Raw genomic sequence first — 26,295 nt, forward strand, 5'->3', positions numbered from 1 at the left:
AAGATGACATCTTCTGGGCACAGCTTCCCAGGTGCTTGGTAGGAAGACTTTGGACATGAGAAGTTAGAGAAGGGGCACTAAGCTGCCTTGGGTTTGCTCCTGTAGACCATCAGTCTTGTATTCCTTCCCCTGGGCAGTTTGTTGCCTTTTTGCAGGGGGCCTTTGTGCTCCTACAATCCTTTCACCCAGGGCAAAGCCTGGCACGGGCTGTGTCCTTGCTGCTGCACCGGCTGAACAAGGAGGAGAAGGTTGCACATCCCACCAGTTACATGCTTCTCTCGCAGAAGAGCTGCCACTCTTCACCTGCCGTTACCTTTCATAGAATCATAGATTGGGTTGGGTTGGGAGGGGCCTTCAAGATCACCTGGTTCCAACTCCAGTCCAAGGCAGGGACACCTCCCACCAGCCCAGGCTGCTCCCAGCCCCGTCCAGCCTGGCCTTGAACCCCTCCAGGGATGGGGCAGCCACAGCTTCTCTGGGCAGCCTGGGCCAGGGGCTCACCACCTCAGAGTGAAAGATTTCTTCCTAATATGTAGTCTAAATCTCCCCTCTTCCAGTTTGAAGCAATTACCCCTCATCCTATCACTACATGCCCTTTTAAAAAGTCCCTCCCCAGCTTTCCTGTAGGCCCCCTTCAGGTACTGGAAGGGGCTCTGAGGTCTCCCCGGAGCCTTCTCTTCTCCAGGCTGAACCCCCCCCAGCTCTCTCAGCCTGTCCCCATAGCAAGAGGGGCTCCAGCCCTCCCAGCATCTTCGTGGCCTCCTCTGGCCCCGCTCCAACAGGTCCATGTCCTCCTTATGTTGGGGGCCCCAGAGCTAGACACAGCACTGCAGGCAGGAGGAAGAGCTTGGTCTGGCTTATCCAGCTGTCACCCCCACAGGCAACACACTCCAGCCATCCTCTCTTTCAGTAAATACTCCATTCCCAAGCTGTCGGAACCTTAACGGTGTTTTCTTTCCTTCCCGTTGCCCAGTTCCTACGTAGAAGCATGCAGGGACTTTTTCCCCTCTCCAAATACCTCTCTGTTTTATCGCCGACTCAAACCGCCAGCTTCCTGGGGAACAGGGAGCAGATGGCCCAGCCCTCATGTCAGACATTTACCAAAGAAGGAGCTTCAAGGTCAGTGGAGGAGGCAATAAAAGACACTTGATGTCTTCAAGCTTCACAGCTCATTTCTCAGTATAAGTGTTAGCAGAAGTCATCTTTGATGTGGAGCAGAGCACAGGGGAGGAAACCTGATCCCCAGAATGAGTCAGAGCACAAACTTCATGTATTGACCAAAAGACTACAGGCTTAAAATGGGAGACCTTTCCCAAAAGGACTCTGGGCCCCCAGAAAGGCAGGACGTGAGGGAACATCCTTGGGAAGAGGCAGTCTTCTGTGAGCATGAAAGGAGCAAGTTGAAGGCTGAAGAGAAGAACTAGCATCAAAAAAAGGCACTGCGACGACAAATAAATTCAACCGAAACATCTAAATGTCACCCTCATCTAAGACAACCCAAGCATCCTGGTAGGACAAGAGCTTATCCAGCTACGGGTTTGCAATGGCGGTGAACGGAGAGGCTCCCTCTGTCAAAGACCACCCTCTAGTGACTGATGAAGGCATTTCTTTGACATTCACACATTGCTGTTAACTCGAGTTCTGGGAAAAAAAAATAAATTTCTTCTCCTCTAGTGCAAAAGGACACGGCTCCCACGGACAGCAGCTCTACTTTTGATCTTCTGATGAGGACCCAATACTGCGAGAGCCTTGGTATGCTCAACCCAAGCAGAAAAGCCTTAGTAGCCATTCATTTGTCGGTCTGATATTAAATCATGTCAAGCGAACCTCTCCTGTACGTATTCTTAAGGCAACTTTGCTTTGCGGTGCCAATCACAAAAACAAACAAACCAAACACTTTAAGCCCCAAGTGGAAAGGATTAAACATTTATTTACATACAGATACATATGTAAGCAATTTCTAAGTATAAAAAGGACATTACGAATAAACATGAAGCGTCATACATTCATCATCCTGGTCATCCAAAATACCTTCCTTTCGCAACCCCACTGTACCACACTTGACAACAGGAACTTAAAAAACAGACGAGCCGAATGCTTCTGACAGTCCGTGGTTCACAGTTTGGCGATTTGCTAACACCGAGACCCTTCCCGAAGGCAGCGCTGCCCCAGCAGCTCGAGAGCAACCGTCTGACCGGCTCTAGTGCATTTTCTCCACTGAAATGCTTGTGCTTGGCCAACAAGAAACACATCCTCTGCTCATCCTTCTGGCCGCGTGTTTAGGAATCGGGGTTCTTGCTAAAATCCTGTACATTGTGCTAAATTCACAATTGCTGGGGAAAAGACAGCAGATCTTTGTGGGAAAAACTCCAACCCAGGGAATTCCTTGAATGCTGTGACTTCCCTGGCACAGAAGTTGCAAACAAAATGCTGCTTTTCGTGCTTAAGCAGGTTTTTAAACTACAATTCAAACTACAGTTGATGGCATAAAACATACTTTGTTCATGCTGTAAAAAAAAAAAAAATCACGTGCTTCAATATTGATTTGCTAGTAATTAAAGCTGAGAGTAATTCAGGTTTTCTCCTGAGGAAATGAAGATGCCTTTATAACATCTCTAAAAATGATCATAGCCTTCAGGAAACATTTTAAACTCAAAAACCTAAAGGTAATGCAGAGCACGACGAACTTGACAGTTAGATAACGTTACAAAGGGAAACAAGCCAGTAAACATAAAATTAAAATGCCTACTCAAAGTATTAATGAATTCAAATGAGAGCTGGGTGAGTCCTTCTGTATAGATCAAAGGCAGTTTGGAAAAAAAAAAAAAAATAAATCTCATGATCTGCGAATTCACAAAACAGCCAAATACGTGCAGCAGAACGGAGTGAAGCGGAAATAAAAGCGGAGCAGAAAGAGCCGTGTCCCATATTGACAGCTGAGTGACTGCAGCTGCTCCCAGCTCAGGGGCTTTCGGTTTTTTTCTTTTTTCCCTTTTGTAAACAGCTGTGGGAAATCAAATGGATGTGACATATCTGCAGCGCATCTGATTATGCTAAAAACCACGGCACGTTTTAAACTACTTCTCTAATATACTTGTCGCTCCAAACCAGCGCAGCAACAAGCGCTGGGCTCCCTCCCCGCGCTCGTTAGACGGCCTTTTCTCCCCCCAAACGGTGGCTTCGGAAGTTAGTTTTTCCCTTTCCGTGCTGCCTGTACGCGGGGGCCAGCGGTAAGGCTTTCTTCCAGGCAGTCTGCAAGAGCGGAGGCAATGGCAGTGCCTGAAACCCCGGCAGCTCTCCTTGCCGTAGACCAAACATTTTATTCTCACTCCATTAAAATGCCAAAACAGCACCCGCCTCTCCTCCGCCTCCCCCTCCGTAAAGGGCTCGCCTGCTGGGGACACAGCGGCCCTTACATTTACTAAAGCTTGTGCCAGTGATGCCACCCAGACCCTCAGAGACACTCACACCGCCACCCGAGCAGCAGCCCAGAAGGGCTCTCCCCCTCCACGGGGCTGGGAGTCTCCCTGGACGGAGAGCAGCATCCACCGGCCCACTGGAGCGTTACTCGTCGCACCGAACCCCCACCGATTCTTAACACCCGAATCTCTTGTGTTGGTCCCCTAAGAAACGTCCCGCACAGGATGCCTTGCCTGCTAATGGGCTTATCCAATTAGTTAGGTTTATGTTCACAGTAAGAAACTCGAGGTGGCGCAGATGATGAGCTGTGGCTGCTCTTCCTTCTAGCTAAAGCAGGAGTCAGATCCCCGTGGCTCGTGTGATGATGCCCAGTCTGAGCGCTTGAGGCGTGAGCAGTATTGGCGAGGAGCAGACTCATGGATGGAAGGTACTGCAGGAATCAGTAAGCTTTGGAAAGCTCTGAGGTTTGAATTCATGTGACACCAGACTTCTTGATGATTGCCCACGAAAGCATAAGAGTACTTTTAACATCCCCTCTCCCCCAGGGAACCACGCACAGCTGAAAATGTGACTGACACAGGTTTGGGCCATGTCACATGCCTGTGGACCAGGGCCGGACTCCAGAAGACGCTCGGCGGGGACATCACCCCGGTGCACTCACAAGCGCACACGTCCTTGGGAACGCTGCCCCAAGATAAGCAGTAGTGGCAAAAGCAAAGGCGGCATCTGCTTGAGTTTAATTGTAGCACTAACCGGAGCTAAAATTATCTTGGGAGCTTACTGGAAAAGGATAACTGGTTCAACAAACGCGATCACGTCCAGGAAGTGCTGATAGCTAGTTATTAAGGTGAAAACAGAGACAGGCTCCGAGCACAGAACCACCAGCTCCTGTTTATCCAGACAGATGAGCTGAGCTCATCTCGAGCTGAGCTCATTTAACCTTGGCTTAAAACCAGTCTGCTTTTTCACTGACAACACCTACAGCCTAACTTAACACTCGTTGCCATCTCAGTTTCCGCTATATCTGGGTTATCTTTCCCCAGTTACCCAGTTGACTGTATTGGGAGGGGCAAGCATGAGAGATGAGGGTCTTTTTCTGGATCTGTGGCTCCCACTTGGAAAAATCCAAACACCCTCAACTCACACGGCATAGTTTTTCCTTCTGGTTCAAGTTACAGCTCATTCACATAAGGGGAAAGGGTGCGATGGCATCCACGGGTGATGACAGCCGGCAATCTGCCTCGGCTGGATATAGTACAGTACAGCGAAGGAGCCTTTGGGTCAGTTCAGCGAGGTGGTGATTAGCGAGGTAAGGCAGGGAAAGGCAGCGGGCTACTTTGGGAGCCTTGCATCATGGTCAGCATGATCATCACCCTGTTCCCCGCTTTCCCGGCCAAGATAAATCCTGAACTGAGGCAAAGGCGAGATCTGTAACCTTTACAGTACGTTCAGCTACAGCTCCAGTGAATGGTCACGTTTCAGAGACTTGACCGGTCCCAGCTGAGGCCGCTTTGCTCAGGATGCACTAGTCACTTGTAGGACATCAAGTGAGTGCCTCCCCCTCATGCATCACCAGAAGACGCCAAGAATGTCCTTCAAAATGATGATCCTTTGCTGCTTGTGAACAGTAACTAGAACAATTATTACCCACAGCGACAAGAGGACGAACTTGATGCAAGGAAAAAGGGTGGTGTCAAGTGCCAACTTTGTTCAGATAAGCAAATAAAGTTTATAAACGGAGGAAAAGAAATGTTGATATAACATCTTCCACGGGGTTTTCACTACTAGAATCGATTAGCGTATTCCCTTTGGCTCCAGTGGGTTTTCTGGTGAGCCCTTATGTACATCAACATTTTGGAGAGTTTCCATACTTGCTCACTAGGAATTCACAAAGTGTCCTCTAGAAACACCTTTTCTAACTGAATAAGCTCAAAAAAGGCTCTGGTGGTAGGAGCAACACTTAGAAGGATATTGGGTACTTTGATACCAAAAGCAACAGAACGCAGAAGGATCTCAGATGAGGCTCAAATTCAGAGCACTCCTTACTAAAATCCAGAGTAAGGCAAGTCTAAGTCATAGATGCATTTTTAGAAAAAAAAAAAAAAAAAAAAAAAGAGGCTTGGATTGAGGACATCCTGAGTAGAACCATCCCTTTACTTTGCATTTTCTGCTCCCCGCAGTCATCTTTCCCCTTGCCCGAGGGGCTCTAGCCCTCAGTCTGCCCCACAGCCAGGAGAGGGTTCCGTGGCAGTGTCTCCAGCCACATCCGACCGCGATGGCACCACAGGTCCCCGAAAGACGGCGTATCCTGCGCGTATGCTCAGCCTGTTGCAATAGCTGGAGAGTTTCACCTGTTTTCCAACTGAATTGAGTCTCTGACTACAGAAATCATGCCAGCTCGACACCTCAGCCTGATTTACAGACAGCTCTTCGCACTGAAGGGAGAAGACAAGCGGAAAAGCCGCTGAACAAACCGCAGTCCTCGGGGATAACGAATCAGGCGAAACCCAGTGGGTCTGACTATAACTAATTGCATCCCTTGTCAGCAAAAGCTCGGGAAAGGCTGTTGTCCCACGCGCGTGCACCCACCGTGCTTCTGCAGCGCTCATTCCAACCTTCCCTCTTCTCAAATCGCCGTCCCCTGTGCCAGCCGCAGCCTGCTGCCGTTATTACTGGTGCTGAAGGAACCCAGTCGCCATTACCAGCTGGGCCCAGGCTCGCAGGAGCCAACCGCTACCGACACCGCTATTCCCAAAACGACAAGCAGCACCAGCAGGCTGACAGATTTTAAGGGCTGCTTCACGTGTTCTACAGCAAAGACCAAAGCGTCTTGCCTGACAATTTGTCACGTAGCTTGCATTAAACAACGATGACAAAGGCATTTGGCATTCAGCACAAACACGCACCTGACCGCCTGCTCAACTTACCTGTAGATCACATCAGCACTTCACTGCTAGAGGCAGGAAGAGGCACCCTGTGTCTCCTCCTTTATAGAGTTCATAAATTCGCTTTTCCCACCGTAACTCTTTGACCTGCAGGGATTGCTTTTTTTTTTCCCCCCTATCACTTTTCTCTGATGGAGAACACAAATGGGAACAGAAGGGGGTCATGGCTTGTCCCAGCAAACTTGCAGCGTAAACACCCGACCCAAAATCCCAGCGAGTACTTCCCCCACAGCGATCTGAAGCACAGGACATTTGGTGGTTTACTGGAGATCAGCCTGACCGAGTCACTGGCTGAACTGGAAAACACGAGTTTAGACCATTCAGTTTCCAGGGGATGTTTTTACAAATCTCTGCAAACAGGTTTTCTACATAAAGCGAACATTTGTTGACCATCCAACACTGGCTTCTGCTCAGAGCTGCTCAGTGTGTTAAAAAAATTTGAAGAAAAGGTCTCAATATGGGACTGCTGTAGAAATTAATACTGACCCAAGATTAGCCCATGGCTGTGAGCGTATCACCCTGAAAACACATCAAAATCTAGCAACGACACTAAAAGCAATGCCTTGCTCTCGTGCTAGTAGAGAACATTTCCAGACAAATTTGGCCCCATTTTGGACGCTCAACCCAGCAGGCATCACACGGCTTTTACTGACAGTTCTCAAAAATCCACTCATCTAGCCAGGTGTTGGCCATTGCTGGAAAGATGACTGTCGGATATTTGTTTGTTGGGGTTTTTTTAATCTCCTTTTGTTTTTCAAGACTTTGATCACTGTGCTGCACCACTAAGTTGTCATTAGCAGTTAATAAAGCTCTTCTGGTCGAGAAGCCTTCAAGACTGTAGAAGAGAAGATAAGCCCTCAATGCTACAAGGAGAGGTGGGTTGTACGCACTAGAGAGGGATCTGAAGGTGTACAAGAATAACTCCTGCAAAGGAGTTACTACAATAAAATGCCAGTTCTTCTTCTGTGTGTGTTAACTGCCGAAGAAGAGGCGCGTTTCAAACTACAGCTTTGGCTTATAAAACGTTGCACATACACCATTATTTCCTTTCAACTTTTTAAGTCTACGCAGAATAAACCTTGAAAGGAATCAGTTCCGATTTGTCCCTGGGGAAGTCAGACACTTCACTGTAACGTCAGCCCAACCGCGGCACTCCACCCCGCTGCACCAGCCCAGCGCTGTGTGGAGACAGAGTCCGTACGCGGAGGAGATTTGCTAGCAACAAAAGGAAGCAATGCTCGGAGGTTGCTAGTAGGCAGCTAGTCTCCAAAATAGTCACCTACAGGTTAGGAAAACACTGGTAAAAGGGATTTGGCCGCCTAGAAACCTCGAAGTGAAAATCCGTGAAAATCAAGTTAGCAGGTTCTGCTGTTTGACCAGCTCAGCTTGTTCAGTCATGAGTTCAACCTCCAGAAAAGATGCAAGAAGCGCTCTAAAATGCATTTATAGTGGTATTCAGCAGGAATGAAAAGTACCTGCCCAGCTTTGATGCTTTTGGAAATCAGGCTGAGGAACCCACGGGTATTTTAGTGGGCAGTCTCCTTCCTCCTCGATGAACTCAGTCAGCCCTGCCCTACTTGTTATCAATTACAGGCTGACAAGTCCAGCCTCTGGAAAGTAAGAGCTTTTACAAATTAAATATATGTAGTATTGATTTTTAACTTGAGCGTTACCTTACACGTAACACCCCGAGCCTTGCTCTAAACAACTACCTAAAAGCTGTGCAGAATCAGCTGTCTCGGAGTCGGGTGGTCTTCTCGAGCTCAAATCGGGCTGCATCGGGCAATTTGGGGAACGCTCGAGACAGACAGCGCTCTTCAGCACAGGCTGCACCACACGCTCCCGCACAGCAGAAGCCACCGAGTCCCACAGATTTCTAAATCCTCGGGATCACACCATGAGCAGAGACTGAAAGGGAGCAGTACAGGCCAGCGCAGCAGGTGACACGTCCCTCAACAGCTCACACTTACAGAAGCTCTTTGCTAAGGGTTACCTAAATGACAAACAAGCCTTGCACCACAACATCTACGTCCTCCTTTTTACCACTAGTTATAACCAAAGAAAGTGACCTAAAAAATAGCAAGAAAACATTAAGAATGGCGCTATGAGACACCGATCCCCACTCTCTGACACAGAGTCAGCTCCCCGTTACAGATCAAAGGCACAACATGATACCGCCCAAAGAAGTCTTTCCAGGAAAATGTGAAAAAAAGCATTTTAAAAAGCCTTTTTTTTTTTTTAATTGTTATTCTTTTCAAGAAGTGCCTACTGACAGCTTTTTATGTCAATACAAAAGCTCTGTTATAATCTTCAGTACATGCCAAATAATATTAAATTGATTAACTCTAAATTCCAGCGTAGCACAGCCATGTAATTGCCAGGAGAGACTTATCCAGATTAGGTAAACTGAACTCAAACTTCTAAAAAATCATTTTTCGTGTGCGCAATCACTATCTTCCAGATTCGCTTTAAGGTCAATGTGTAGATGTGCGATGTATTATTTGCATATGGCACTAGAGGTGTAAAAACATCGCAAACGCCATAGCGCTTCCACTTCAGGGGGTTTTGTAGACAGCAATTGCCCAAACAGTTACACGGACACTGGAGTCTGGCAGTAAGAGTACAAAGCATCACGTAAATTAAATGACTCCACAGCCCTGAACCTGAAAGCTACTCTAGCAGAGGGACGGGATGCCAAGAAGATACCTTCAAGAGCATCTCGGAGAGCAGTTCCACACGGCGAGGGCTGGCGGGGTCAGACACAGAACGATACCACTTGCAACCCCTCGCTATTTCCACTTCGCATTAAAAAGAAAAAAAACACAAACCAAAAACCCTCTACCAAATGGTACGCCTGCCTGCCTTTCAACAAGAACCGTATCTACAAGCTTTATTTTTAAGCCGGACGCATTGCAGACCGCCGCGCCGAACCGTGCTCTCTTTGAACCCTTGTACACGATCCACGACGCACAAGATTTTGGTCACATCTGGTGTGCTTTTTCCCAGCTCCACCAATAACCTTTCCCAAGGCTCATTTTTCACATTAGGACATCACTAATTAGAGGAGGAACAGTTAATTTTTTATTTTTTTTTTTATTTCTGGAAGGTCTTTTCATCCTATGTCGGATATCAAAGCAGCACAGTCCTTTCCCTCTATGTTCAGGCCTAGAAAAAGAGGTAACGAGATTTATTTCTTTTTTATTTTTATGAAGAGTGCTTATTAGTGTTTTTTTCCTAACCAGTCTAAGTTACACATTCAGAGGACAATGATGTAGTAAGACTACGTTTGGTCTACGGAATATTTGTCGAACTGCTAGCACCAAAGGGAGCAACTGAGCTGTATCCATGTCTTCTTAAGTCTTGAAAATGTTGATATACGTAACTTTTTTTTAATTTCATGTTCATGAAAGTGCCTGTAGATGAGAGACATAACACTATTTCAAACACTGGAGTCCTCCATGACGACGCGCGGGCAGACACTATGTACATGTCCTAAGAGCTCACTGGCTGGCAGCCCAAAGGATGGCCAGTGTAGTCCAGGCTCAGTGTTCATTGTTGGGGTTTTGATTTTTTTTTTTTTTCATTTAAAAATGACCAAACCCATTGTTCTGTGAGATCTCCATCTCTTCAATATCTTCTTCAAGAGAGGCCGCTCTAGTCTCCCACAGGACAGGCAATAGCTCACGTTCTGCATTGCACGAAGCAATTGTGCGACCCTCCTTTTGCTAACCCTGCTCCAGAGACTGCAAGAAAAATGAAATTTAAACCGTGTTATATTCTGCTACGTTGCCATGCAGCTGGAGCCGTCAGCCTGCCGTGCTTCCCAGCCTGCAACCTGACTGAGGGTCAGTCAGATGCGTCAAAGTTGCAGGAATTCCCTTCAAGGAGATAAATTCCAGAAAAAAAAAAAAATCCTCTAGGCCCATGGCAGAAGGGGGAAAAAAATAAATCCCATGCCAGCTTTTTAATTAAAATTACAGCAAGTCAAGTAGCTGATACTTTTCCCCTCTCCTGGTAAGGGGGAGGAGACATTGTTCACAAGGGTGTTCTGTCGTGCCTCGCTGATCAACCGGCAGGCCAAGTCCAGGAAGAGTTTTTCCACATTATCCGATTCTTTTGCTGAGGTTTCCAGATAGTACATGTCCTGTGCTTCGGAAAACTCTGCAGCTCTTTGCTGGGAGACTTCCCTCTTATCAGCTAAATCAATCTTATTACCTGCATTGATAAAAGATTTTAGAAAGGCAATTAATTTGACTTCCAAAACAAGAGAACCAGAAGTTGATCAGGGATAAAGAAGAGCTGGGTGTTGTATTACGCGTATGGACAGTGGTTTCACGTGAAACTCTCAGTGCTTGCTCTGCCCTCCAAATAGTGGATTCCCTGATACACGTGACCGACTTCATTTAATATCAGCTCATTTAACGGAACATGCCCTGTGAACATCCAAGTCAGTTCGCTTTAATTTAGCACCAGTGCATCTGTCTGCTGCTAACAACAGACATTAAAGGACTTCCATTTTAATATCTAGTGAAAATTCTCCTGTTCTTTCTCTGAGGAGCACTTAAAATGTCAATTACAGCGTGTGAGACACTAAACGCGCTATTTCTCATGTCATTAGAAGCTTTAAGAGAAGCCTGGTGTGGAAGGCTGCCTTCCTATTTCAATATGCCCATGAAGGACTCGGCTGTTCAGGCGTGGGGAGCGCTCGCAGAGCGAGGTCAGGCGAGAAACCAGCCCCTTCCTTCAGAGAGCGCCATTTAGCAGAGTTGATTAATGCCTCAAGCGAGCGTCTGATATGATTACACCCTATTACCGGCCGCTGCACTTCAAAGATGGTTTTTGCCATAAATGAATCTTACGAAGAAGATAACAGACTAGGAACCGTGATAACAGGGGGCCGTGTCCATGGTCTCGGCAGGTTCAGTGGCCTCGCTTCTGCCAGCGATTTTCTGAGAACCAGTGGGAGGAGAAGACTGCGCTTCCACCGGGGAGCCACATCTCCTTGCCCTCCTCTCGTCTCAGATCCCCTTTCTTTCCTGATAAAGCAGTTTCCTGGACCCGCAGTTACCTTTCTAAACAAATTATCGCTCAACACAAGTGGTTTATGATGTCACTATCTTCAAAGTGTGGATTATGGCTGTTATCATTCATATTTTGTGCTGTAGATGCTGATAATTTAAGTTAATCGTAGAATGGTTGGGGTTGGAAGGGACCTTAAAAATCATCTAGTGCCACCCCCTGCCCTGGGCAGGGACACCTCCCACCAGCCCAGGCTGCTCCCAGCCCCGTCCAGCCTGGCCTTGAATTAATGTTCCCTTAAAAAAAAAATGAATGTTTACATTTGTTAGTCACATGGTAATTATTTCTGCACCATTCGTACACATGCCATACCCTTCTTATGGAGTGTAATGAGTTTCTTGTGTGGAAGCTCCTTTTATCCCAATGCTCACTTGCAACACCCCTGGGCCACGTAGAGCTCAGAAGATTTTTAAAGACACCTTAAACACATTTTACAGTCCTCTAGAGCTGTCTTTTAAACAGCAAACTATTAAAGTAGATAATGACTCTGCAGTATTAAACTTTCTGGCTTTCCCCAAGTTCTTTTTCCGTTGTTCTTTACGTATCCTTGGGCCTTTAAAAGCCAAATCCTAACTATCGGATGCTGAAAGCAGAGGGTGGAAAAGCAGAGGGAAGCCAAAACAGCCTTCACCTTGCTGGCGGCAGACAGATGGCCTGAGGTCTGCTTTAGCTTGAGCTGAAGCTCTACAGATTAACATAACATTCAGTTGTTTATTTTTAGTTTCCCTAAAATTTGTACAGAAATATCCAGTTTCCCAGCTCTGTCCCACCTGCGAATGTATGATCCACACAACCATCACATCCTGACCTGGTTCGCAGATCCTGACCCCCTCGAGGCAAGGCTCCAGTCGTCCCACAGCTATGGGGCAGAGCAACCTGCAGACAACCCTCACTGAGCAGATCCTGGTTTATCTGTGGAGACCTGAGCTGAAGTCACAAGGGAGACGGCTCTATTCTTAGCTCAGGTGGTGGCCGCCCCATCAACGCTTGAGTCCCATCTGGGACCAACTGGTGGGAAGTTTATTCTCCCAGGTGAATAATGACAGGACCAGAGGAAATGGTCTGAAGTTGCGGCAGGGGAGGTTTAGGTTAGATATTCGGAAGAATTACTTTACTGCAGGAGTGGTCAGGCACTGGGACAGCCTGCCCAGGGAGGGGGTTGAGTCACCATCCCTAGAGGTGTTTAAGAAACGTCTGGATGTGGCACTTCAGGGCATGCTCTAGTGGCAGAGACTGTAGGTTGTTTGGTTGGACTCGATGATCTCAAAGGTCCTTTCCAACCATGAAGATTCTGTGATTCTATGAAGTATCCACCTCTGCGTGCAATAGCCTTAGACCTGTGACATGACCACACTTCAAGAAGTGCCTGTGGTGCCCTGAACATCACTATCAGCAACTTGGGGTTGTTTGCAGAAGGAATGGTCCAAGCAGTGAGCGTAAGGCACCGGCTGCACCCTGTGCCCACCTGCGGTTACAACTGGTTGGCAACAAGATCTGCTGCACCAGTTCGAGCATCCTGCACCACCAGTTCCCACAGGTGTCACGTTTTCCAACTGCTAACACCTCCCACTGCCACCAACCCCTCGACACGCACAGCTCACCCCCTCATCGCACCCCGCTAGGGACGATCGGCGCTTACCCACGAGCACGGTTATGACCTTGTTGCTGGCATATTGCTCGATTTCTCGCAGCCACTCGGGGAGACACCGGAAGGATTCTTCGCAGGTGATGTCGTAGGTCAAGATTAACGCGTTCGCGCTGCGATAGTAACTCTGCGTGATGGACCGGAATCGCTCTTGTCCTGCCGTGTCCCAGATCTGCAGCTTTTGGCATAACAAGGAAGGGTGGTAAAAGGGGAAAAAAAAAAAATTAACTTTTTTATTTGATAGCAGCACTGCTTTGACCTAAAAAAACTCCTTCAGGGTAAAACCAATGCTGGGAAAGCACTTAGCTCCTCTCCCCTTTGGCTTCCCCTCCCCCAGCATTTTTTGTTTCCTTTCCTGCACTCGTGGATTGAAATGCAAGGCACAAAGTCAGCTGGCACCGCGGCCGACGGCTCCTGGAAGCCGCAGGTCTGCAGGCTTTCATGTGACTTCTAGCATCTCCCTCTGCCGTGGACAAAGCTGCTGGTCTGGAGCTACGACGCAGGCACTGGAGGGAGAAATTCACTTCTCCTGCCCTTGAAGTCCAGCCAACAGCAGCATCCATCCCAAGAAGAAATAAGAAAGCCTCTCCTCTCGCTCCCAAAGCTAGTTATAGTTATCCTCAGATGATGGGCTGGTGGGTGGAAACCCCAGGACTGAACAAGGAGCTCAGCTGAAGGCTGATCCGAGGACTCCATCAAGTTTCCTCTCCCCAACTTCAGCCGTCTCACCCAGTTGCTCGCTGCCTGCCTTCCCGACGCGTAGCACTGGTTGATGCATCCTTAACTATACCCAAGAGGTCACGAGCGTTTTCCAAACCCTCTGGGTCCAGGAAGACAACATACATTTCCCAATACAAACTGAACTCGTACTGTTTTTATAATTCGACCATCTGACAGTTTTTGGTGGGTCACCAAAACCTCAATTCTTCAAAAGGGCAGTCAAAGAAACAAACACCCAAAATTAAGACATTTCAACATAAAAGAGTACTTCTCTGCTTCAGCTTTTATTTTTTCAAAACACCCCTCCCTGGAATTAAATATGTGAAAGGGCGATTTCCAGCCAGAATCCTGTGTACTTTGGGAAGAAAAAGGTAAAGTATTTGAGATTTTTTCCGTATATTCAGCAGCCCGTAACAGAGAAAACCTTATTCTTGCCCAGTTCCAAAGTCGAACTACGCCAGCTACTCGTCATAAACGTGTTAGTCTGAAATGAGAGCTCCCAGTAGCAGCTTTCAGACATAGAGTATGATTTGAAAAAGCACGTTTTTTGCAGGGAAAGTAATTTGTGGCTGGCTCACAGTTCCTGGGAACCTTTGTGCTTCGTCTCTTGGCATAGCTGTATTTAAAGGGCTGAATGTGGCACGTGTAGCTAAATGATACACAAAACCATGAGTGAAATTACTTGCACGTGAAATTCGCGAGATAACGAGCACATCCCCGTTAAAACAGAACGGCCTCCAAACTCCCGCAGATGGAAAAATACAGACAATTTTGTCGTTGCTCAGCTATTTCCCAGGAAAAACATTTACTGATTGGTCTGCTGGTTAACGCCAGCTTCTATGTGTTTCACATTTATCGAGAAGATCCCCAAGCTGATAAAAACTTGATGTGAATGTGTTCTTCCACCGCTGTAATATATCGGACATGGAAAGCAAGAGGCATTTTGCTGGGGAGGGGGTTTCTTACTGGCTGCAGCCGTGAGTCTTCCTGATGCCTCCCGCTTCCCCAACACTTGCACCTACGTTTAGCTTCATGAACACGAGCGTTCCCACCAAATGCAATAAGGTCACAGGTGCGTACAGCCCAGCCCTCTACTGGCAGCGCGGAGGATGTTTAGCTTGGACCAGCACGATAACTGCTACCTGCTTGGCTCGAATTTGCGTAGCCTCTTAGTACGGGTGCTGTACGTATTTTTGGTTTCGTCAGGAAAGGCCGGGCAGATCAAAAGCCCCCTCAATGCACAGCGCTGCCTCAGCTCATCTCTCAGCGAGCTTGAGTAGCCACTCATACAGGCCTTCACGCTAGCAAGTCCCTCTCCACTGACTTTCAAACGCAGTTCTGAAGGCTGGGAAGTGTTTTTCCCACAGAAATCTATCATTGATTTTCAAGTCTGAAAACTTTTTCGGCAATCGGCCCTGCTCTCTCATCCTGGATCCCAGCAGACGTGCGGGAGATGCTGCCCAGCCCGGGAGCGGCGTCGCGGCTCAGGCACTGTGACATGAGCTAACAGGCGGCAAAGCGCCTCGTTTGACTGAGATGTCATTTTTATTGCTCTGTGCTCTGGCTCATTCCCGCTTTTTGCCCTCATTAAATGTTTATTCTCACTAGCAGTGCTTACTCAAAAAGAGTTTCAGCTTTACTCCCTGAAGGAATCCACTCAGATTCCATTCCAGATGCTGGAAGGCTCATTCGAATGCCCAAACGTATCGTACTAAGCTTCCTCCCAAGCTTGGTCATTGTGGCCGAGCTCCAGCAACTCCAGTTTACTTCACTGGTGGGGTCAGGAGAGGGACTTTGATTTAATAGCTGAGATCTTACAGCAGCCTTCCAGTCCCTAAAGGGGGCCTACAGGAAAGCTGGGGAGGGACCCTTCATCAGGGGGTGTAGCGATGGGATGAGGAGCAATGGTTTCAAACTGGAGGAGGGGAGATTTAGATTAGATATTAGGAAGAAATTTTTGACTCTGAGGGCGGTGAGCCCCTGGCCCAGGGTGCCCAGAGAAGCTGTGGCTGCCCCATCCCTGGAGGGGTTCAAGGCCAGGCTGGACGGGGCTTGGAGCAGCCTGGGCTGGTGGGAGGTGTCCCTGCCCAGGGCAGGGGGTGGAACTAGATGATCTTTAAGGTCCCTTCCAACCTGAACCGTTCTGTGGTTCTATGACTGTTTGCTACATGAAATATGGCTGGTACACCAGCCACCACTCGCTAAGGCTCTGTGAAACACAAGCCAGCCCCAGGGTGATTAGGAGAGCTGCTGGGGTGGACGCCTGTGCATTCATCAGACACTCGCAGGCCAGCAGGGACCTACCACGCTGACAAGTTTTCCTTTAGCTTGTAGAGCTTCCCCGAACCACCCTTGCCCTTGGGATAGCCCATGTTGGCATGACTGCTCCCAACTGTCCCCCCTAAGGAGCTTGCATCCTCAGCCCAAGCTAGTCTTAACACAGGATTATGTCATGGGAACAGCAAGTTAAACTCAGATAAATCCTTAGGGTGAGTTCACCTGTCCAAAAACCAGAGCTCGGATATAAGCGACGTTCTCAAGGCTCCACCTGTACTTGACAGGGAACCAGATGCTTGGAAAGGAGAGGAGTCTGAGATGGATGGAACCTTCCTCAGAGATTGCTTTTCGCCCTCCATTGACCAGGACAATCTTGAGACAGCTGGTTTAAGCCAGGTATACAGGAGAAAAAATGAATTCCACCTTCAATGTAGTACTTAAGCCATTTACCAGTTTAGATCCTCTGAGCTGCTCCACTAGAGCTGGTTTTGTCAGAAAGAAGCGTCTCTGCTGTCCGAGGAGCCTGGACAAGCAGCACCCGTGTCCTGGCCAACCCCGCTACGCCAGATGTCTGCTAACGAGCATCGCAACCATCAAACTAAGCACCGACAGCACGGGGGCTACACGCGATCCTCGCTGCCTGCTGCTCTGTCCCCCTTGAACAGCAATGTGCTGAACATTAACTCGGTCTTTATCAGGTGAAGGTATTTACACCTCTTGTTTTTCACCTGCTCGGGCTGGACGGTCTTCTGGTCGGGGACAATCACTTGCCACCGGTTTGTACAGCTCCTCACGCAGCAGGGTGGCAGCCTGCTGACATGATCATGGCTTTTAAAATCTGTCCTAAACTTAGGAACATACCACCTGATCTTTTTCTTAGAAACCCTCTGTGCTGAAATACAGGTTAACAAAAATCCCAGGGATGAAAATCCGCAAAAGCCCACTGTTTCCATCCATCACCTACACGAGCTAAAAAACGGGTCTCAATGTCACATCCATCCGCTGTCACGCTGCTGCCGCTCTCCCATTTGCTCACTATTGGATTTGATGAAGTCAGCAAGGGGAAAACCGCTGTTTTTCACTTTGATGCCACTGGATTTAATGCAAGAAGAGTAATTCCAGGAGCAGCTCAGGGACCCTGGCCACCTTGACATTAAAGACTCAGACAACAATACTCTTCTCCCACCGCTCAGACACCACAGTAGCTCTAGTGAAGTCTCTACTAACGAGCAGAACGGCGCCAGCCAGCATCTCTGGGTGCTGGAACCCAACCACGTATCCCATTAAAGCATGAGATCAGTCCCTGGTGTGTTTTGACCCAGACAAAGCAGTTCTCTGCCAAGTGATGGTCAGGTTCAGTTTGGGAGTTGGCGCAGGACAAGGACAGTTTTCCAGCAGCAGTTTGGTTACAACCACTCTATTTTGGAAGGTGAAAGAGTTAATAATGCAGACATTGCCCTTCTCACTTCAACCCATTGACCGTAGTGGTAGTATTGTGACCATCTCCACTTCTCCCAACTCCATAACTTGGCAGAAGTAGAAGATAAGCCATTGTTGTGCAGAACCACCCAAGTCCAAAAGCCTGCTCTCTGCAACAGCTGTCTTGGGAGCTCACGGAAGACCTTCACCGAGCACATCCCCGTGGGAATGCAACAGATTTCTGCTTACCAGAAATGCCGTGAGCAGAGATTGCGCTGAAGCGCTTCTTGGCGCTTCCTCAACCCCCAGCCAGGCACAATCTCAGTGTCTCCTAAGCAAGGATAGAGTTTTGCAAGACCTCCCCTTTCCATTTTCTCCCTTAGAATTTGTTCACTGTTACGATTCTGATGGTAATTGTGGAGAGGGGGACGCTGTGTTAGACCCAGCATCGCCTGAGCCATGTCACGTAGCCCTGGGCTTCCCCATGTGCCCACAGGCCTTCCAGCAGTGAGAAACCTCAGCTATGGTACTACCACACGAGTTCATGCCAAAAACGATCGGGCTCCTACCTTTACTTTTTCACCATTTATCTCCACAGTTTTAATCATGAAGTCAACCCCAATCGTGGCTCCTTGACCCGGCGGGAAAAGCCCCTGAAAGAAAACAGAGTTTCATTAAGCAAATTTCTGTTGCGCGTTCTGGGGGCCAGTCCTCACCTTTTTCCAACCCCAAAACTATTCCTCTCTTGTGCCCTTCCCAGGACACTTATTTCCACCGCATTTAGAGAGGAAAACATGAGATCTCCCCAGCACAAAGGTTACCACAATTCAACCCCACAGTGCTTTCCCTGCCAACACATCCCTAGTCATGTAGCAAGTCGTTGAGTTACGGTGGGAAAACAGAAGAGGAGGAGGATGCACAGAGGGAAAAAGAGAGGGGAAAAGCCCTTCTGCTTCTGTGCAGTTGGAAGAGGAAGGGGAAGGGTAGACGAGGACCCTCCATCCTACTTCCCAATGCCTTGAAAGAGGTGTGAGCGTGGGATGAGACGCCTTTGCTCCTGCAACCTCACGCCTTCCCTCTCCCCTCCACCACAGGCCATGGCGGGGAAAGGCGTTTCTGGCAGCTCCCAGCACCAGGGGCACATCCCTGCACAGCATTTCGGGGGTGAAGCAGGGGCCAGACACTACCAGTGCCACAGCAATGGCAAGGGCTGCCATGATACTGGTGCCCTTGATTGCAGCACCATCAGAAAGGAGCAACAGCAAACTGTAAAAAAACCAATAAAATAGTAAACCGAGCTTTTTAATTTCTGGTGCCTAGGTCTACAAAGCCATGTTGATTTGGGGGCACATCCATCCCCTATAGCAGGTGCGCTGCCAAAGCACAAGCAGCAGAAGCGGACACAGATTTTTTGCGGTTAACCCTTTTGGGGCCGAGTAGCTTCATTGCCACTGGCTGTCACGTGTGGTTGGAGAGTGTTTAACATCACCAGGGCTTTAAAACTAAAATTACCAGTGAGAGGGAAAATTGGTGACAATTCCTAGTGAAGAGTGCAACAAAACCCCCGCAACTTATGCTTTATAGTGCATCATGCAAAACCTTCTCTTGCCCTGGATCACAGAAGCCTGGTCCTTTCCCTGTTTTTCTGCCACAAGAAAAGGTTTGGTTTTCAACAGAAGACACCAGACTGACAGCCCAGGACCCAGATTATTTAATTATCTACTAATGACAAATAAGAGGGAGAGCTTTGTGCAGCAGCAGGAAGGATGGGGAGTAGGAGGCACAAGGGACCACGCCAGGAGATCTGGTGGTCCTTATAACTGGTCCAGAGAGCCTCCAAATCCCAGCGGCTTTCAGAGAGGACTTTCCATCTTTGGTGAGGGACGAGTTTTCTCCAACACAGGATGCCCAACAGGGCTAAGTACAGCACTAGATACACGTGTGCTGGTTGTGCCAGCACGTTGCTGTAGGTGATGCATGCAACCCAAAGCGCGGACAACAAATTGCTTCGGAGCTGGAATGCCAGCGAATCCCTCAGTGCACAGCCACGGGCTCCACGCTCCCATCCCCATGCTGTCCCCACCCCGACATCCCACGTCCAAGGGGCGGCCAACCTTACCTGAGTGAAGCGACGGACTAAGCAGGTCTTCCCCACACCGGCGTTGCCAATTAAAACAATTTTGAAGAGGAAATCATAATCTTCCATACTCATTTACGCAGCTGCAAGAGAGAGAGAGAACGCGACACGACATGAACCGAGGCGGTGGGGAAATGCCCTTTTATTCCTGCTGAACTTTATTCCTCCAAATATTCAGGACAAAGGTCTCCTGGCACGCGTGTGGCTCCTCAGATAAGGGAGAAGAGCCCTTCCCGCCCCGAGACGGGGCATCCACGTAGTTCAGCGTCGCCTGCTGCGAAACCGTGGCCGCATTTCACCTTTCACAGCATCTCACCTGGCTGCCCAGGAATTAGAGATGCTGGTTTTCCGCTTTCAGAGCGATGCTCCGAACGAGCCCGAGCCACCGTTTCCTACATTTCCCCACATGTTTGTTTCGCTTTTAACCACGTCAGCTCCAAAGGACAGCGCGGACTTTGCCACCTTGTCCGAGGGGATCGTGTGATTTATTTCTGTTAAGGCAACACCCAGAACGCCCCCCAGGCTCCTCCTCTGGGTACCCGCAGAGCGGGGCTGGGGCACACATGAGGGCAGAACAGATGGGGAAATGAAAATAATTTAAAAACAAAAGCAGCAGCGTTTGCCTTAAAGGCAGAAAGAGCTCGTTTGCTGCAATCGCAGTGGGGAGCGGGGCGCCAGTTTGGCTGGAGCACATTAAGAGAGGTCTTTAAAAAAGAAGAAATAATAGATGCTATTACAAATATTGCTACTACTATTATAGTTTTCTTTAGTTTTGTGAGGATAGCTTGCTTGGTGTAAAGCTCAAGTGGGAAGTGAACAGAGGAGCCTGGGGGGTACCCAGCACACATCCCCCCCCTCGCCAAGTCCATCCTCCTTGGCAGGACGTAGAGTGATGTTTCAGCAGCGTCACAGGGACGGGCAGAGCTGCCTACACGAGGGAAGACCTACGGGGCTTCCTTAAGGCCACTCGAAGTACGGGGAGGGCTGAACAGCTAAGCGTAGTTTGCCGTGGCTGAGCAAGGGATGAGAATCCACACCTCCCTCTCCAGCGCACCCCGGGGTGCTGCCAACACCCTGACCAGAGGAGGGGTCTGTAACCTTTGAGAAAAGTAACAACAGGCAGAAGAGACTCGGTTGGAGATTTGGGGCAGACAGAAAAACCCACAGACGAGGGAGAGCAGAGGGGCAGTGTCCCAGCCCCGTGTCCAGGAGGATCCAGGGATTTTACGTGGCGTCAAAGACCTGTCCTCAAGACTGGTCTGGAGTAATGGCATAAGAGACGCCAGTGAGGAGACAGATTTACAAGCCATCAGTTGAGATACGGAGTGAGGCGATAGCTGAGCGTCAGCACCTAACCCACCGGTACCTATAGGGTGGGCACTGGATGGGAAGAGAGAGCCAAAGATGGGAAGTGTAGGAGACGGGGGGGGACGGAATTGAAAAAAAGATTATTACGAAGTTGCTATCCTCAGCAGAGACCCAGGCTGCTTAGAGGGTTTTTACAGAGGTGACAGTCTGGGCCTGCCTGGCAGGGCACACCGAAATGGCTCTCCACGCACCACCCAGAGCCCGGCGGACCTGAAAGCAAAACAGGCTGAAGACTGACTCAGCTGCTTCACGGCTACGCGAACCTTGGCCTTTCCAGCAGCCTAAAAAAAGGGTAACCACACCAATTAGTGACTAATGATGCGCATCACGTCAGCAGATGGTTAGGCAGGGGCACGGCTGAGTCACGACACAGACATGTCACTTCGCCTGGGCCAGTGACACAGCCTGGCACTTGCCCTACTGCTGCTTTGCTGAGCTGGAGCTACGGAGCCCTGGATGTGCCACCAACCAGCAGCAGCTGGAGCTGCCCTGAGGATGCTCGAACGTCGCCTTGCTCCCACACGCAAGACCTTGCGGCTCCCTGCTATCCCTTAATATAGTGAAGGAGTGGGACCCTAAAGAGCAGCCTCCAAAAGCGCCCTTCTTTATTTTCTAAGGTTGTTATTTTGTGTAATCGTTGTGTATCTCCATGCCTGGCTTTCCCAGGCCCTGGGTAACAACAGCATTAACAACGTGTTGACAGCGTTCTCACAATGGAGGCTAAATGTTAATGTACGCTTTCAAGCTTTCATACTAGCCAACATGAAGAAAAATGTGATCATCCAGTAAAAGCTATTTCAAGACTAACGAGACTGACTCGGCACTGGATAATTATCCCTGGGACGCTTCAAGTACAGGAGGGCACTGCTCCCTCCTAGAGGGATTTCAGTTCTATTACTTGTACCCTAAACAATCCAACGTTCAAATTTATCTTCTCAGGAAGCTTAAAAATAAACTTCCTCTGCAGATCTTTGAGCTCAGAAACGCTAAATGGCTCAGACATACCCTAGAGTTATGTCTGATTCCCTTCATTAGGCTCCAAGACTAATCGTATGTGATAATGACCCCAAATGGGAACTGGAAGACGAGCCAAGGCCATAAAAAAAAAACCAAACACAACACGATGATGAGATTAAATGCCAGAACTGAAGAGACGCAAGAAGTGGGGGCACGGCAGGGGAGAAAGCGAGGGGCCGAGCAGCAAGGGAGAGAGAGAAGCGATTTGGGAGGCGGAGCGGGCAGGCGAGGTTGACCGGCGCTGCCCTGTCATTCGCCTGTTCACCAAAACTGGCGTTTCTCCCTCTGACGTGCGCACACACACCGACCTACCACGCCGTCAGCGCTCAGCACAGAAACATGGCATCAGCTGCCGTTACGAAATCTCCTACTTCTGCAAGCCGAGCCTTTCGGCCAAGTGACCTTTGCTGCTGACTCAGGCTCACGCGACCCTCCCTCTCCCCAGGGAAGATGTGTCTCAGCCTCTGCCCGGCTCCGGGAACGCGCATCTCAGTAATACATCACACTTTGAATTATATGCTTAAAAAAAAAAAAAAAAAAAATGCAGAGCGCAACATTGTTTGCTTGTTTTTGGTTTGGGGATTTGGCTTTTTTTTCTTTTTTCTTCTCTTTCTGTTTTCTTGTGTTTGCAGACGCGCAGCTCTGCCTTGCAGCCCTGTTGAAGGTGTCAGAGCCGCAGCTGCCTGTCCCACCCTTTGGCGGAGACGAGGCCCTGCAGCAAGGGCAGGGGACGGGATGCCGGTCCATGCCGCAGCCGCCCCTCACCACACTTGTTTAAATCACAAACAGGGCTGGCCACGGCAGAGACGTGCCCTGTCATGAGATGAAACGGGAGCAGAGCCTGAGGCTGGCAGCAGGGCAGAAAACTGGGTTTCACAGCTGGTTTTCCCAGGGGTGGCTTATAAAGCTCGCGCCCTATCCAGCCCCTGTGGCTCACGACCCCCCTGGGCTGTTCCCACCCGCCTCGCGGGGGACCAGTTTTGCAGGATTTTATTTCATTTGGGTCGCTGCTCTGCTCCACTCCATCCCACAGCCCCACGCACAGTCACTGTGGGCAAGAACCCGGGGCCAGGAGGGGTAAATCGAAGCGGGGCAGCCACCCCAAGAGGTGGTCCATCAGCAGGAACGCAGTCCAAGGACAGAAGGACATGTTTTAGGCTTAGCTGGTTCTCTTCACTTGGGGCAAGACAGCGCAGTAAACACTTTTGGTATTTTTCGATTAATAATTCCAATTCAACCAGAAGAGCGGTGAGACCCACCCAAAACAAAAGCAGAGGGGCCAGGGGCTTTCACCCCTCCTTCCCGCCATGCAAGCAGGTACAAACAAGCTCCAGATCCCATGGAGACGCCTGAAGAAGGAGGTGCAGGAGCCGTGGGCTGCCTTCCCCGTGCAGCCAGCACTGCTGCTAATCCAGACACGCACCAGGCCTTCCCGCTCCTCCCGGCGTCTTGTCCGCCAGAAACTCCCGTAGCGCGGGCAGCAGGACTCGGTCCTCTCTGTCACCTTGCCGTGGGCTCTGCCCTGCCTGTAGAGGCGCGACAGCAGGACAGCCGGTGGAGGAGAAAGACGCGCTCCCACCTGCTTCTGCCGTTCGCCACAAGGCAAGGAGTTTATCCACAGGAAATACATGCTTCAGGGAATAAGCTATCCAGGTATGTTTTAGTTTATTCCCCTACATTCCCCTCCCTGCATCTGCTCCATTCCCCTCAGTTTTTCTTGATCCACTTTGGTTTACTTGACAGTATTTACCATCACGTGAACCGATTATTTTATCTTTTTGCAGTGTTTTTTCACCCATACGGTTTGGGCAGGCACAGAGAATTCCTCTTCATCTCTGACCTGCTCTGACCGTGCCATGCTCAACCTCTTTGGGCGCCAACTATGTGGCAGAAACACAACGCAAAGGTTCAGATATTACCCGTGAGACACGTATGACTTTGGAGTGATCAAGTTCTCCTTCAAATGGATGAAGCCACTATTCTGCCGGTGCCTCAACAGCTTTTACACCAGCACCAGTCTTCACACAAAACCACCAGCAAGCGTGAGTGAGATTTATAGCTGATACAGAAATCTCTGCAACTTCTCTCGACTCCTTCGCTTGAGGAAAACTTTTCACCTCTAGCCATAATCAGAGCAGGCTCTACAATCATGATTTTGCCCCGATTGTTTTGTCTCATGGATCCAAAAGGGGAGTGGGATACTTCAAAAGAGCAAACCTTTCTCAGTCAACCGCATGGTGTGCCAACCTCTGCCTGTTTTTACCCTCCTGAAGGTCACAAGATAACACATGCTCAGGAAACACGACAGACAGCCTTTGTCTGAAGCCAAAAACCTTTCATGTCTAAAAGAATGTTTTGACACCTTGACTTTATAGCGAAGAACAAAATAGAAATAACCTGTTGTTTCTAAGCCTCCACGGTATCTCAGTCCTCTTCTGAGTTAGAGGTGCAGGAGTCATGGGGCAGCAGTTCACATCCCCATAGAGCCAGGTGACAACTGGAGTCCATGGCACATCATGGCATCACCTTCTCTCCCCACCAGTCTCACCCATGGGTTTTAATTTCCCGTAGCCTGAAGAAGCATCAGAAGGCTTTGTGGGCTCGTCCTGCTTACGAGCCATGGTTAGGGGAGCACTGTCCTCAAATCAGAACAGGTCAAATCAGAGCAGGCTTAGTGCAGCCAGGCAGCGCAGGCACGTGCGTGGCGATCGAATCATAGAATCACTTAGATTGGAAAAGACCCTTAAGATCATTAAGTACATAATGTAACATACATAAAGTAACCATAAACCTAACACTGCCAGGTCCACCACTAAACCATGTCCTTCAACACCACATCTGCACATCTTTTAAATCCCTCCAGGGATGGTGACTCCACCACTGCCCTGGGCAGCCTGGTCCAATGCTTGACAACCCTTTCAGCGTAAAATTTCTTCCTAATATCCAATTTAAACCTCCCCTGGCACAACTTAAGGCCGTTTCCTCTCATCCTAACACTTGCTACTTGAGAGAAGAGACTGACTCCCACCTCTCTACCCCCTCCTTTCAGGGAGCTGCAGAGAGCGAGAAGGTCTCCCCTCAGCCTCCTCTTCTCCAGGCTGAACCCCCCCAGCTCCCTCAGCCGCTCCTCACCAGACTTGTGCTCCAGACCCCTCACCAGCTCCGTTGCCCTTCTCTGGACACGCGCCAGCTCCTCAATGTCTTTTTTGTGGTGAGGGGCCCAAAACTGGACACAGCCCTCAAAGTGGGGCCTCACCAGTGCCCAGGGCAGGGGAACGGTCACTGCCCCAGTCCTGCTGGCCACACTGTTCCTGACACAGGCCAGGATGCTGTTGGCCTTCTCGGCCACCTGGGCACACTGCTGGCTCATATTCAGCCGGCTGTTGACCAACACCCCCAGGTCCTTTTCCACCAGGCAGCTCTCCAGCCACTCTGCCCCAAGCCTGTAGCGTCCATGGGGTTGGTGTGACCCAAGTGCAGGACCCGGCACTTGCCCTTGTTGAACCTCACACCACTGGCCTTGGCCCATTGATCCAGCCTGTCCAGATCCCTCTGCAGAGCCAACCTACCCTCAAGCAGATCAACACTCCCGTCCAACTTGGTGTCATCTGCAAACTTACTGAGGGTGCACTCCATCCCCTCATCCACACTGTTGATAAAGATATTAAACACAACTGGCCCCAGTACTGAGCCCTGGGGAACACCACTTGTGACCAGCCACCAACTGGATTTAACTCCATTCACCACCGCTCTGTGGGCCCAGCCTTCCAGCCACTTTTTTTTACCCAGCAAAGAGCTAGGTGGAAAAAAAAAAACCACAACCAAAACTATCTGCAAAGGCTTCTCCACATTTATGGATAAAGACTGATAAATCCAGGAACACCGATCATCTGCACCTCAGCTCTACCCCACTCCAAACCCTCATTTACAACCTACTGCTTCAATCAGACATAGAGAAGGATCTTCAGCCTCCTCCACCTGCTGGATCTAACCAGTAGGTCAGGGTGGATTTTGATGTATTTATGTCATTCTTAATGAACTAGTGTTTTCTGTTCTTCATCACCCAACAGCTATAAACAAAAACAAGTTTACCTAAACATCTCAAGTTCAAACAGCAGCAGTTATGTATACAGATATTACACCCATCACACATGCCACACGCGCCAGGAAATTCAAAGCTAAGGTTAATATTTCAAGCAGAAAATTATTCCTCGCAGGCCAGAAAATCACAGGGATCTCAGGTCTGGACATGCTGCTGCATTACGTAA

At 49.2% G+C, this 26,295-nt stretch overlaps 1 protein-coding gene across 2 annotated transcripts in view; it reads right to left on the bottom strand.

The window, feature by feature from the left end:
- Window positions 1-1,917: 1,917 nt before the first annotated feature.
- RAB30 (RAB30, member RAS oncogene family) overlaps window positions 1,918-26,295 on the bottom strand; it is a 53,714-nt gene continuing 29,336 nt past the window's right edge. The window contains exons 1-5 of one of the 2 annotated variants that reach the window (XM_063325441.1): window positions 19,959-20,096; window positions 19,625-19,725; window positions 18,075-18,158; window positions 13,084-13,267; window positions 1,918-10,580 (exon numbers count right to left, since the gene is read on the bottom strand). In XM_063325441.1, the coding sequence (XP_063181511.1) occupies window positions 10,330-10,580; window positions 13,084-13,267; window positions 18,075-18,158; window positions 19,625-19,717 (612 nt within the window). In that variant the 5' untranslated portion in view covers window positions 19,718-19,725; window positions 19,959-20,096 and the 3' untranslated portion in view covers window positions 1,918-10,329. Of the gene's footprint in view, window positions 10,581-13,083; window positions 13,268-18,074; window positions 18,159-19,624; window positions 19,726-19,958; window positions 20,097-26,295 lie in introns of those variants that run through there. The other variant, XM_063325430.1, reaches the window with a different exon arrangement.

Source organism: Chroicocephalus ridibundus, chromosome 1, assembly GCF_963924245.1.
Source record: "Chroicocephalus ridibundus chromosome 1, bChrRid1.1, whole genome shotgun sequence".
NCBI classification, from domain to species: domain Eukaryota; kingdom Metazoa; phylum Chordata; class Aves; order Charadriiformes; family Laridae; genus Chroicocephalus; species Chroicocephalus ridibundus.